Below are 11,980 nucleotides of genomic sequence, written 5' to 3'. Positions count from 1 at the left end.
CTCCCTTGTAGGTTCGGCCATGATGGTTAAATCAATGGGCTTGCACTCGCTCTTCAGATTTTCTTCTGTATTGCTTGGGAGAGTACTAGGAGGAGTTTCAGTGACTCTTTTACTCAGCTGGCCCACTTGTGCCTCCAAATTTCTAATGGAGGACCTTGTTTCATTCATGAAACTTAAAGTGGCCTTAGATAGATCAGAGACTATATTTGCTAAGCTAGATGGATTCTGCTCAGAATTCTCTGTCTGTTGCTGAGTGGATGATGGAGAAGGCTTGCTATTGCTAAACCTGTTTCTTCCACCATTATTAAAGCCTTATTGAGGCTTTTGTTGATCCTTCTATGAGAAATTTGGATGATTTCTCCATGAGGGATTATAGGTGTTTCCATAGGGTTCACCCATGTAATTCACCTATGCTATTGCAGGGTTCTCAGGATCATAAGCTTCTTCTTCAGAAGATGCCTCTTTAGTACTGTTGGATGATTTCTTCAATCCATTCAGACTCTGAGAAATCATATTGACTTGCTGAGTCAATATTTTGTTCTGAGCCAATATGGCATTCAGAGTATCAATTTCAAGAACTCCCTTCTTTTGAGACGTCCCATTATTCACAGGATTCCTTTCAGAAGTATAAATGAACTGGTTATTTGCAACCATGTCAATGAGTTCCTAAGCTTCTGCAGGCATTTTCTTTAGGTGAATGGATCCACCTACAGAATGGTCCAATGACATCTTTGATAATTCAGACAGACCATCATAGAATATATACAGGATGGTCCATTCTGAAAGCATGTCAGAAGGACACTTTTTGGTCAGTTCCTTGTATCTCTCCCAAGCTTCATAGAGGGATTCACCTTCCTTCTGTCTGAAGGTTTGAACATCCACTCTAAGCTTGCTAAGCTTTTGAGGAGGAAAGAACTTGGCTAAGAAAGCCGTGACCAGCTTATCCCAAGAGTTCAGGCTGTCTTTAGGTTGAGAGTCCAACCATATTCTAGCTCTGTCTCTTACAGCAAATGGGAAAAGCATAAGCCTGTAGACCTTGGGATCAACCCCATTGGTCTTAACAGTATCACAGATCTGCAAGAATTCAGTTAAGAACTGAAAGGGATCTTCGGATGGAAGTCCATAAAACTTGCAATTCTGTTGCATCAGAGAAACTAGTTGAGGTTTCAGCTCAAAATTGTTTGCTCCAATGGCAGGGATTGTGATGCTTCTTCCATGTAAATTAGAATTAGGTGCAGTAAAGTCACCAAGTATCTTCCTTGCATTGTTATTATTTTCGGCCATGCTTCCTTCTTTTTCGAAAATTTCTGTAAGATTTTCTCCAGAGAGTTGTGCTTTAGCTTTCCTTAGCTTCCTCTTTAGAGTTCTTTCAGGTTCAGGATCATCTTCAACAAGAATGTTCTTGTCCTTGTTCCTGCTCATATGAAAAAGAAGAGAACAGAAAATATAGAATCCTCTATGTCACAGTATAGAGATTCCTTTATTTGAGTAGAAGAAGATATGAATAGAAGAAGGAGAATCTAAACACAAGGGTGAGGAATAGGTTCGAATTCTTGGATGAAGAGGAGTGTTAGTAAATGAATAAATAAATAGAAGGAGGTGAGGGAGAAGAATTTTCGAAAATTATATAGAATAAAATAAAAGTATTTTTGTTTTTAAATTAGAATTAAAATAAAAAATTCAAAAATTAAGAAAGGAAAAATTAAATCAAATTAAATTTAATTTAAAACAATTAGTTAAAAAAGGAATTTTGAAAAAGATGAAGGTGATTTTCGAAAATTAAAGAAAGAATTAGTTAGATAGTTTTGAAAAAGATATGATTGAAATAGTAAACTTTTAAAATCAATCAAAAAGTTAAGTGGTTAGTTGAAAAAGATTTGAAAATTAATTTTGAAAAGATAAGAAGTTAGAAAAGATTTTGAAATTGATTTTGAAAAAGATGTGATTGAAATTTATTTTGAAAAAGATTTGAAAAAGAAATTTAAAAAGATTTGATTTTGAAAATTAAAGTTGATTACTTGACTAACAAGAAACTAAAAAGATATGATTCTAGAGTTTAAAGATTGAACATTTCTTACTAGGCAAGTAACAAACTTAAAAATTTTGAATCAATCACATTAATTGTTAGCATTAATTTCGAAAATATGAATTAGAAATAAGAAAAAGATTTTGAAAATCAATCATAAAGTTTTCGAAAATATGAAAGAAAAAATGAAAAATATTTGATTTTTGAAAAAGATTTGAAAAAGATAGAATTTTTAAATTGAAAATTTGATTTGACTCATAAAAAACAACTAAATTTTAAAAAGTTTTGAAAAAGTCAACTCAAATTTTCGAAAATTTATGAATGAAAAAGGAAAAGATATTTTTTTTTATTTTTGAATTTTTAATGATGAAAGAGAAAAACATCAAAAAGACTCAATGCATGAAAATTTTGGATCAAAACACATTATGCATGCAAGAACACTATGAATGCCAAGATGAACACCAAGAACACTTTGAATGTCAAGATGAACACCAAGAACTTATTTTTGAAAATTTTGAAGAAAAGAAAAACATGCAAGACACCAAACTTAAAGATTTTTAATTTTTAGACACTAACAAATTGAAAATGCATATGAAAAACAAGAAAAGACACAAAATAAGAAAATATGAAGATCAAACAAGAAGACTTGTCAAGAACAACTTGAAGATCATGAAGAACACATGCATGAGTTTTCGAAAAATGCACAAATTTTTAAACATGCAATTGACACCAAACTTAAAAATTGACTCAAGACTCAAACAAGCAACACAAATATTTTTGATTTTATGATTTTATAATTTTTTTTTTTGGATTTTCAAAAATTAATTGGAAAAGGAAAAATAAGGATTTCAAAATTTTTAATAAGAATTCCAAGAATCTTGCAATGTTAGTCTAAAGTTCCAGTCCAGGAATTAGACATGACTTACTAGCCAGCCAAGCTTTCAGTGAAAGCTCCGGTCCAAAACACTAGACATGGCTAATGGCCAGCCAAGCTTCAGCAGATATTGATACCTCACATGTATACAACAACTATGTGTGTAACTGCCAAATGGGTGAAGATCAACAAGCTCTTGTGATGATAAGTTGAAACCCCGGTCCAAAAGATTAGACATGGCTTACAGCCAGCTAGGATTCAACAGATCATCATGAAACACTAGAATTCATTCTTAAAAATTCTGAATAAAAATATTTTTTTGAAAATATTTATTTTTATTTTTTTCAAAAATAAGAATAATAAAAACAAAAAACTTAAAATTAAAATAAAATTACCTAATCTGAGCAACAAGATGAACCGTCAGTTGTCCAAACTCGAACAAACCCCGGCAACGGCGCCAAAAACTTGGTGCGCGAAAATCGTGACGGTTCTTTTCCTTGGTAACGGCGCTAAAAACTCAATACGCATGTTCATAATCTTAGTTCTTTGTCACAACTTCGTACAACTAACCAGCAAGTGCACTGGGTCGTCCAAGTAATAAACCTTACGTGAGTAAGGGTCGATCCCACGGAGATTGTCGGCTTGAAGCAAGCTATGGTCACCTTGTAAATCTCAGTCAGTCGGATTTAATTGATTATAGAGACTTAATAATTAAAAGATAAATAAAATGTAAAATAAAGATAGTGATACTTATGTAATTCATTGGTGAGAATTTCAGATAAGCGTATAGAGATGCGTTCGTTCCTCCTAAACATCTACTTTCCTATTGTCTTCAACCAATCATTTATACTCCTTTCTATGGCAAGCTGTATGTTAGGCATCACCGTTGTCAATGGCTACATCCTGTCCTCTCAGTGAAAATGGTCTAATGCGCTGTCACTGCATGGCTAATCATCTTTCGGATCTTGATCATACTGGAATAGGATCCATTGATCTTTTTGCGTCTGTCACTATGCCCAGCACTCGCGAGTTTGAAGCTCGTCGCAGCCATCCCTTCCCAGATCCTACTCGGAATACCACAGACAAGGTTTAGACTTTTCGGATCTCAAGAATGGCCGTCCATGGATTTTAACTTATACCACGAAGATTCTGATTAAGGAATCCCAGAGATACTCATTCAATCTAAGGTAGAACGGAAGTGGTTGTCAGGCACGCATTCATAGGTTGGGAATGATGATGACTGTCATGATCATCACATTCATATTGAGGTGTAAATGAATATCTTAGAATCAGAATAAGCTTAAATTGAATAGAAAAATGATAGTACTTTGTATTAATTCATGAGGAACAGCAGAGCTCTACACCTTAATCTATGGTGTGTAGAAACTCTACCGTTGAAAATACATAAGTGATGAAGGTTCAGGCATGGCCGAATGGCCAGCCCCCAAACGTGATCAAAGGATCAAAAGACAATCCAAAGATGTAAATACAATAGTAAAAAGTCCTATTTATGCTAAACTAGTTAGTAGGGTTTACAGAAATGAGTAAATGATGCAGAAATCCACTTCTGGGGCCTACTTGGTGTGTGCTTAGGCTGAGCATTAAGCTTTACACGTGTAGAGGCTTTTCTTGGAGTTGAACGCCAGTTTGTAACCTGTTTCTGGCGTTTAACTCTACTTTGCAACCTGTTTCTGGCGTTTAACTCTAGAATGCAGCATGGAACTGGCGTTGAACGCCAGTTTGCATCATCTAAACTAGGGCAAAGTATGAAATATTATATATTGATGGAAAGCCCTGGATGTCTACTTTCCAACGCAATTGAGAGCGCACCATTTGGAGTTCTGTAGCTCCAGAAAATCCACTTTGAGTGCAGGGAGGTCAGAATCCAACAGCATCTGTAGTCCTTCTTCAACCTCTGAATCTGATTTTTGCTCAAGTCCCTCAATTTCAGCCAAAAATTACCTGAAATCACAGAAAAACACGCAAACTCATAGTAAAGTCCAGAAATATGATTTTTATTTAAAATCTAATAAAAATATACTAAAAACTAACTAAATTATACTAAAAACTATGTAAAAACAATGCCAAAAAGCGTATAAATTATCCGCTCATCACTGAGCACCATCAAACAAGGACCGAACAAAAGCCTGAAAGACTACATGACTAGGTTCGCTGAAGCAACCAATGAAATACCCAACCTAAACCCTAAAGTACACCTCCACGCCCTAAAAAGTGGCCTCCGACCAGGGAAATTCCAGGAATCTATAGTGGTGGCGAAACCAAAAACCCTGGCCGAATTCCGAGAAAAGGCAACGACTCAGATCGAAATCGAAGAATTTCGAGCACTACGAAGAGCGGAAAAACTACCACAAACAGGGAAGAAGAAAGACGAAACAGACACCCAACCGGCAGGACAGAGCAGAGATCATTCAGATTAACTCCTAAGTTCGACAGCTATACCCCCCTTAACGCAAAAAGGGAGGACATTATAAAGAACATACTACACTCAAAACTCATCAAACCCCCAAATAAAGCTGGTATATATCAGGACCAGCAACATATGGACAGATCAAAGTATTGTGCTTTTCACCAAAAGTACGGCCACACCACAGACGACTGCGTAATAGCAAAAGATGTCCTAGAGAAGCTGGCCCGCCAGGGACTACTCGACAAATACATTGACAGCCGAGCACAAAGGCGGAATATGGAAGACCTCGGCCAACAACCAAAAGCAACTGACAATTCTCGAGATAAAGGGAAAAAGGTAGATAGTGATATCAATCCACCACGTAGGATAATAAACTGCATTTCTGGTGGTTTTGCAGGTGGCGGATGTACAAACTCGGCACGAAAAAGGTCGTACCGAGCTATGATGACGATGACAGAATCCACTTCATCTCAACCTATCGACAAGGACAAGCCGAAAATTTTATTCGTCCCCAAAGACTATAAGGCAAATGATCGAAACTTGGATGACCCGGTTGTCATCACAGCACAAGTCGGAGAACCATTAGTAAAGAAGATCCTAATGGATCCAGGAAGCAGCGCAGACATGCTTTTCTATTCAACATTCCAAAAGATGAAACTAAGTGACAAGAATATCCAACCATCTTCCGGCAAACTGGTAGGTTTCTCAGGTGAGCGCGTCTCCATTTGAGGTTATATTTGGTTACAAACCACCTTTGGGGATTATCCTAACAGCAAGACAATAGACATACAGTATCTTGTCGTGGACTACAAAAGCCCATACAACATTATTTTGGGCAGACCATCTTTGAACGTATTCAATGCTATTGTTTCTACTGTGCATTTGTGTGTTAAGTTTCTTTCGCATGATAATAAAGTCATCACTATCCACGGAGACTAGAAGAGGCCAGACAGTGCTATAACGCCAGTCTGAAAAGTGAACAGCCAAGACAACCCAAACAGCAATATGTCCAAGCAGTATATAACTCGGATCAACTGCCTTCCCTGGCCGACCTAGACCCCAAAACTAACCATCAAGAGTGGCTGATGCCAATAGATGATCTGACTAAAATTCAATTAACAAACAACGAATCCAAGTACACATACCTCGGCAACGCGCTTAAAAAAGAAGAACAAGACCAATTAGCCAAACTTCTGAGGAACAACACTGACCTATTCGCTTGGACCCCAGCAGACATGCCAGGAATAGATCCTAACGTCATTTGCCATAAGTTGGCCATCAACCCAACAGTCCGACCTATAGCCCAAAAGAAACGACACCTCGGCACCGACAAGAGAGCAGCCTCTTTGGAAGAAACTCAAAAGCTACTTAACGCTGGCTTCATCAAAGAACTCAGATACTCCACTTGGTTAGCCAATGTTGTAATGGTAAAAAAGAACAACGGTAAGTGGAGGATGTGTGTGGACTATACAGACCTTAACAAGGCCTGTCCAAAGGACGCATACCCCCTCCCATGCATTGATAAACTTGTTGATAATTCTTCTGGTTTCCAATGTTTAAGCTTCATGGATGCCTATTCTGGCTATAATAAAATCCTTATGCATAAGGCTGACCAAGATAAAACTGCCTTTATTACTGACAATGGAAATTTCTGTTATAAGGTTATGCCATTTGGACTCAAGAATGCAGGTGCTACCTACCAACGACTTATGGACAAAATTTTCACAAGTCAAATCGGACGAAACATAGAAGTCTATGTCGATGATATGGTGGCAAAATCAACACACACGGCAAACCATGTTAAAGACCTAACAGAGATATTCCAACAACTCCGAAGGTACAATATGAAGCTTAATCCTGATAAATGTGCTTTCGGAGTACAGAGTGGAAAATTCCTTGGCTTCATGCTCACTTGCCGAGGTATTGAAGCAAATCCCGAAAAGTTCCCGGAAATCCTAAACATGCAAAGCCCAAATACAGTCAAGGAGGTCCAACAACTAACTGGCCGACTCGCAGCCTTAGCCAGGTTTCTGCGTCGAGTAGCCCACCGATCACGTCATTTTTTCAAAAATCTACAGAAACAAGAAGAGTTTCACTAGACCGGGGAATGCAAAACAGCTTTCACCGAACTCAAGGCCATACTTTCAGCTCCTCCAATCCTCAAAACTCTAGAAACTGGTAAACCACTCTATTTATATTTATCTATTACTAACCAGGCTATCAGTTCTGTCTTGGTAACAGAAACAGAAAAACAGCAACACCCGGTATATTGCGTCAGCAAATCTCTTCAAAATGCCGAGGTTCGTTACCCAAAGATAGAGAAACTGGCTCTAGCTCTGGTCACAATGGCCAGACGCCTACGACATTACTTCCAAAGCCACACCATCGTGGTCAGAACAGAACAACCTTTAAGACAAATACTAACGAAGCCCGAGCTAGCAGGAAGATTAATCAAATGGTTGATCGAGCTGTCAGAATACGACATCCAATATCAATTCAGAGGAGCCATCAAATCACAAGCACTAGCCGACTTCATTGTAGAACTCACTACAGAAGAGCAGGATCCTAAAGATAACATATGGACACTATATATTGATGGAGCCTCAAACAGCAAAGGTTCCGGAGCAGGAATACTCCTCGAAGACAAACACGAAACACAATTCGAGCAATCCCTGCAATTTACTTTTCATGCAAGCAATAACCAAGCAGAGTACGAAGCTCTAATAGCAGGACTTCAACTGGCTCACACAATGGGAATAGCACATTTAAACGTCAAATGCGACTCCTTCCTTGTGGTGCAACAGGTAACAGGTAGTTTCCAGGTAAAAGACCCGTTGTTAGAAAATTACAATATCATAGTCAATAACCTCGTCAATAATTTTCAGAAATTTAATATATCTCACATACCTCGGGAACAAAATGATAGAGCAGATATTCTCTCAAAATTAGCAACAACAAGAAGTCAAACCACACCACCTATCTTATCCCAACTAACACTCGAAGAGCCTAGTGTTATACTAACATCAATCTCGAGTATTTCGGAGAAAGATGACTGGAGATCACCCTTCATCACTTACTTGTAAACAGGTCACATCCCTAGCAACATCCAAAATCAACGAAAGTTCAAACGAAGAGCGAGTTTCTATACAATGCTCGGAACCAAATTATACAAAAGAGGATTCATAAGACCTCTGCTAAGATGTCTAAATACAGCAGAAGCCAAACTGGCAATAGATGAAGTCCATGAAGGAGTCTGTGGCACACACATCGGCGGCCGGAGTCTAGCTGCCAAAATCCTCCAAGCTGGTTACTACTGGCTGACGTTACAACAAGACTGCATGAATAAAGTCAAACATTGTGACCACTGCCAACGTCATGCACCAATTATTCATAACCCAGTCGAGCAGTTACATACATCCGAGATATGCTGGCCGTTCAACAAATGGGGGCTAGATATCCTCGGACCATTTCCACCCGCTCCAGGCCAGGTTAAATTTTTAATTGTCGCCATAGATTACTTCACAAAATGGATAGAGGCTACACCATTGGCAAAAATCACTTCCGAAAAAATGATTTCTTTCGTATGGAAAAACATACTATGCCACTTTGGTATTCCTCAATCCATCATCACCGATAATGGTAGACAATTTATAGATCAAAAGTTCACAAATTTTTTACAAAATTTAAAAATATTTCAATAGTTCTCTTCTGTCGAACATCCACAAACTAACGGCTTAGCTGAAGCCGCCAATAAGATCATTTTGCAGGGCCTTAAAAAGAAGCTCGACGACTCAAAATGAGAATGGGCCGAGCTTATTCCTGAAGTACTATGGAGCTATAACATATCTGAACAATCAGCAACAAAGGAAACACCATTCAGGCTAGTCTACAGAAGCGACGTAATGATACCAATTGAGGTATCCCTACAAAACACCATAACCACAAATACAAGCGAAAGCGACAATGCTGAAAATAGAAGAGCCGAGCTCGACCTCATAGAGGAAGCTTGAGACAAAACTGCACTACAACAGACAGCGGCAAAACGAGCTATAGCTCAAAAATACAATAGGAAGCTCAAGACGAGGACATTCTCAGAAGGAGACCTCATACTCAGAAAAGTTGAAGACATACAAAAGCCACAAGGACATGGCAAACTAAGCGCAAATTGAGAAGGACCATTCAGAATACGCAAAGTCGTCTGCAAGGGAGCATACAAAATACAAAGGCTCGACGGAACTATACTACCAAACACTTGGAACATATCCTCTCTGAAAATGTACTTCAGTTAGTCTATAAGTCGGACATGGTGATGCACTCTTTTTCCTACTACCAGATTTTATCCCTAAGGAGGGTTTTGCTGGAGAGGTTTTAATGAGGCACACCACCCTGCATCTTTTTCAATCAATTAAATTGCACACTAAGAAACACAACTATCTATATCCTATCTTACATTCCATTCGCGTGACTAAACTCAAACAACCAATACTAACTCTTCGACACATTCAATCTGTTGCAAAACAAATCAAACATTCCATACGTTTATCAAACCCAGTTCTAACTTTATCAAACTTTCTCAAACCAAACTCGTATAGTTCCAAATAAACACAGTCAAATGGCAGTAAGCCCAAACAACACTGATACTATGTATCTAGTTACACAAATCCTATGTATCAAACCAAAACGCAAACTGCTCGGAGGTACAAAAAACAAACACTTGTACCTTACTCCATCCTCTAATCATTCGATACCAATATGCCAAAATATTCAAACATGAAATATGAACAAAAACAAATATTTGTTTGGCTAAAGGCCAGCAGTTCATAACAACAAGCCAAAACGACCTTAAGTCAAATACGTTCAAAAAACTACACAAACCAGCCTATTACAAACTTAAACATCAGGGTTCTCCCCCTCACCCTTGACACCATCCTCGTCCTGAACTAACTCATCCCCAACAACAACCTTACACGGATCTATTTTCGAAAAGTCAGCAGCAGGAGCTAGAAGCTTTGCCTGCTCAACAGCTCTCTCAAATCCAGCCGAGAACATCTCCAAACCATGATCCTCTTTCTCAGTTTCAGCCTGTTTCTTTTCCACTCCAAGAACCACAAGTCTAGCCTCCAAAGATACATTTTTCTCTTTCAATTCCTTTCCCGCACTCTCATAAGTCGTCAATTTCTCTTGCAATGTGTTGACCAAGTCAAGAGCATCACGCAGCTTACTCGCCTTCTCCACATTCTCCTGCATTAATTGAGTCATGGCAGCCTTATCAAACGAATCCCTAGCATGCTTCAACTCTTGAGTTCGACCAATAGACATCTACCGAGCTCCAATCACCTACATCAAATAAGCAAAACAAATCAAAAATCCACACAAGCAAACACAATAAAACAACGAAGTGACACTATACCTGCGGATACTGACAAACCCCAATGCAATATCGTCAACTTCCTGGACGAGTTTAACATCAGCCGGATTCTGACAGTGCTCATCAACAACCATAATAAACGGGAAATGCTCATTCCAAAGGGAAGTCAAATCCTCATCCCCACGATAACCATGAAGCACCCTTTGGTTCTCGGTAAAACGCTTGACCACCTCAAGATCAATCTCTTTCCCTCCGACCTTATCCTCGGCCACATCCACCGGCCTATCTTTCGTCCCATTTCCTCTTTTTCTTTTAAAGTTAACCTTCTTTGGAGACGGTTGATTAACTTCAGCACCTTTCTCCGCCATAATACGACTAGTAGAGCTTTTCTTTTCAATGTTTTTCGACCGAAAATACGCTCGCAAGCTGCTTGAGGTCACCTTTGGAGCCTTTTCAACTACACACAAAACATAAAGATAACGAATAAACAACCGTTACCGAACCATACAAAAACAAATTACACAAAGCAAATACTTATATATCCAGCCAAGGCATCTCTATCCATTTCCAACTCCAGAAGTTCAACAACCGACAACAAACTCGACGACAAAACATGATTAACCAAAAACTCCACAACCATCTCATTTCTGTATTTCATCCCATCCATACCCAATATTTGCCTAGGCCTCGGAACCCAGAATAATGGGAACCTCTCCAATAAATACTCATCTATAAACCAAGAAAATTTACCCTCAACAACGCCAATCTTCACAAACATAGACTTAAACCCTTTATACGAAGACCTATATAAGCTGAAAATGGCACGACCTGGAACACTAGCGAGATTCAACCAACAGCCTCACCTAACCCCCTTACACTGAAACAAAGTAAAAAAAGACTTCCAAGGATGGTTCAATCTCTAAATACCTCATCAGAATCTGAAAAGCTCTAACAAAAGCCCACGAATTAGGATGCAGCTGAGACGGTGCACACTTAAGCTGCATGAGAACACCACACTCAAATTCAGAAAAGGAAAACTTAACACCCAAGTCCACAAAAACACAGCTGTACATGAAGAAAAACTCAAACCCTTCCCCACGATGAAAGACACGATCATCAGCATTATACGGTATGAACTTAAGCTTAATATCAGTTCCCTCCCTGACCCACGAAGACACTAACCCTAATTGCGACACACTTTGATCATCGTCGAACACAGAAGCATACTCCTTCATTGAATCTGCAACCCATGAAAAAAGGATTCACAGGATCCCAAACCCAAAC

General features: G+C 38.7%; 1 protein-coding gene and 1 non-coding gene across 2 annotated transcripts; both read left to right on the top strand.

Moving 5' to 3' along the window:
* Positions 1 to 783: 783 nt before the first annotated feature.
* LOC112725776 (small nucleolar RNA R71) lies at positions 784 to 891 on the top strand. The gene has a single exon (XR_003164859.1). It is a non-coding gene; the product is annotated as a small nucleolar RNA R71 (small nucleolar RNA).
* Positions 892 to 5,460: 4,569 nt separating this feature from the next.
* LOC140176045 (uncharacterized) lies at positions 5,461 to 6,057 on the top strand. The gene has a single exon (XM_072205895.1). It carries the CDS (start codon positions 5,461 to 5,463, stop codon positions 6,055 to 6,057), a length of 597 nt encoding a protein of 198 aa, XP_072061996.1.
* The last annotated feature ends 5,923 nt before the right edge of the window (positions 6,058 to 11,980 follow it).

Source organism: Arachis hypogaea, chromosome 11, assembly GCF_003086295.3.
Source record: "Arachis hypogaea cultivar Tifrunner chromosome 11, arahy.Tifrunner.gnm2.J5K5, whole genome shotgun sequence".
In the NCBI taxonomy this organism is placed as follows: Eukaryota; Viridiplantae; Streptophyta; class Magnoliopsida; order Fabales; family Fabaceae; genus Arachis; species Arachis hypogaea.
The sequence above is the reverse complement of the archived record's forward strand: the minus strand, read 5'-3'. Positions and strand labels throughout refer to the sequence as shown.

What these genes read in the sequence shown, in the direction of transcription:
- LOC140176045 (XM_072205895.1), top strand. Translation starts at nt 5,461, where the DNA reads ATGGACAGATCAAAGTATTGTGCTTTTCACCAAAAGTACGGCCACACC.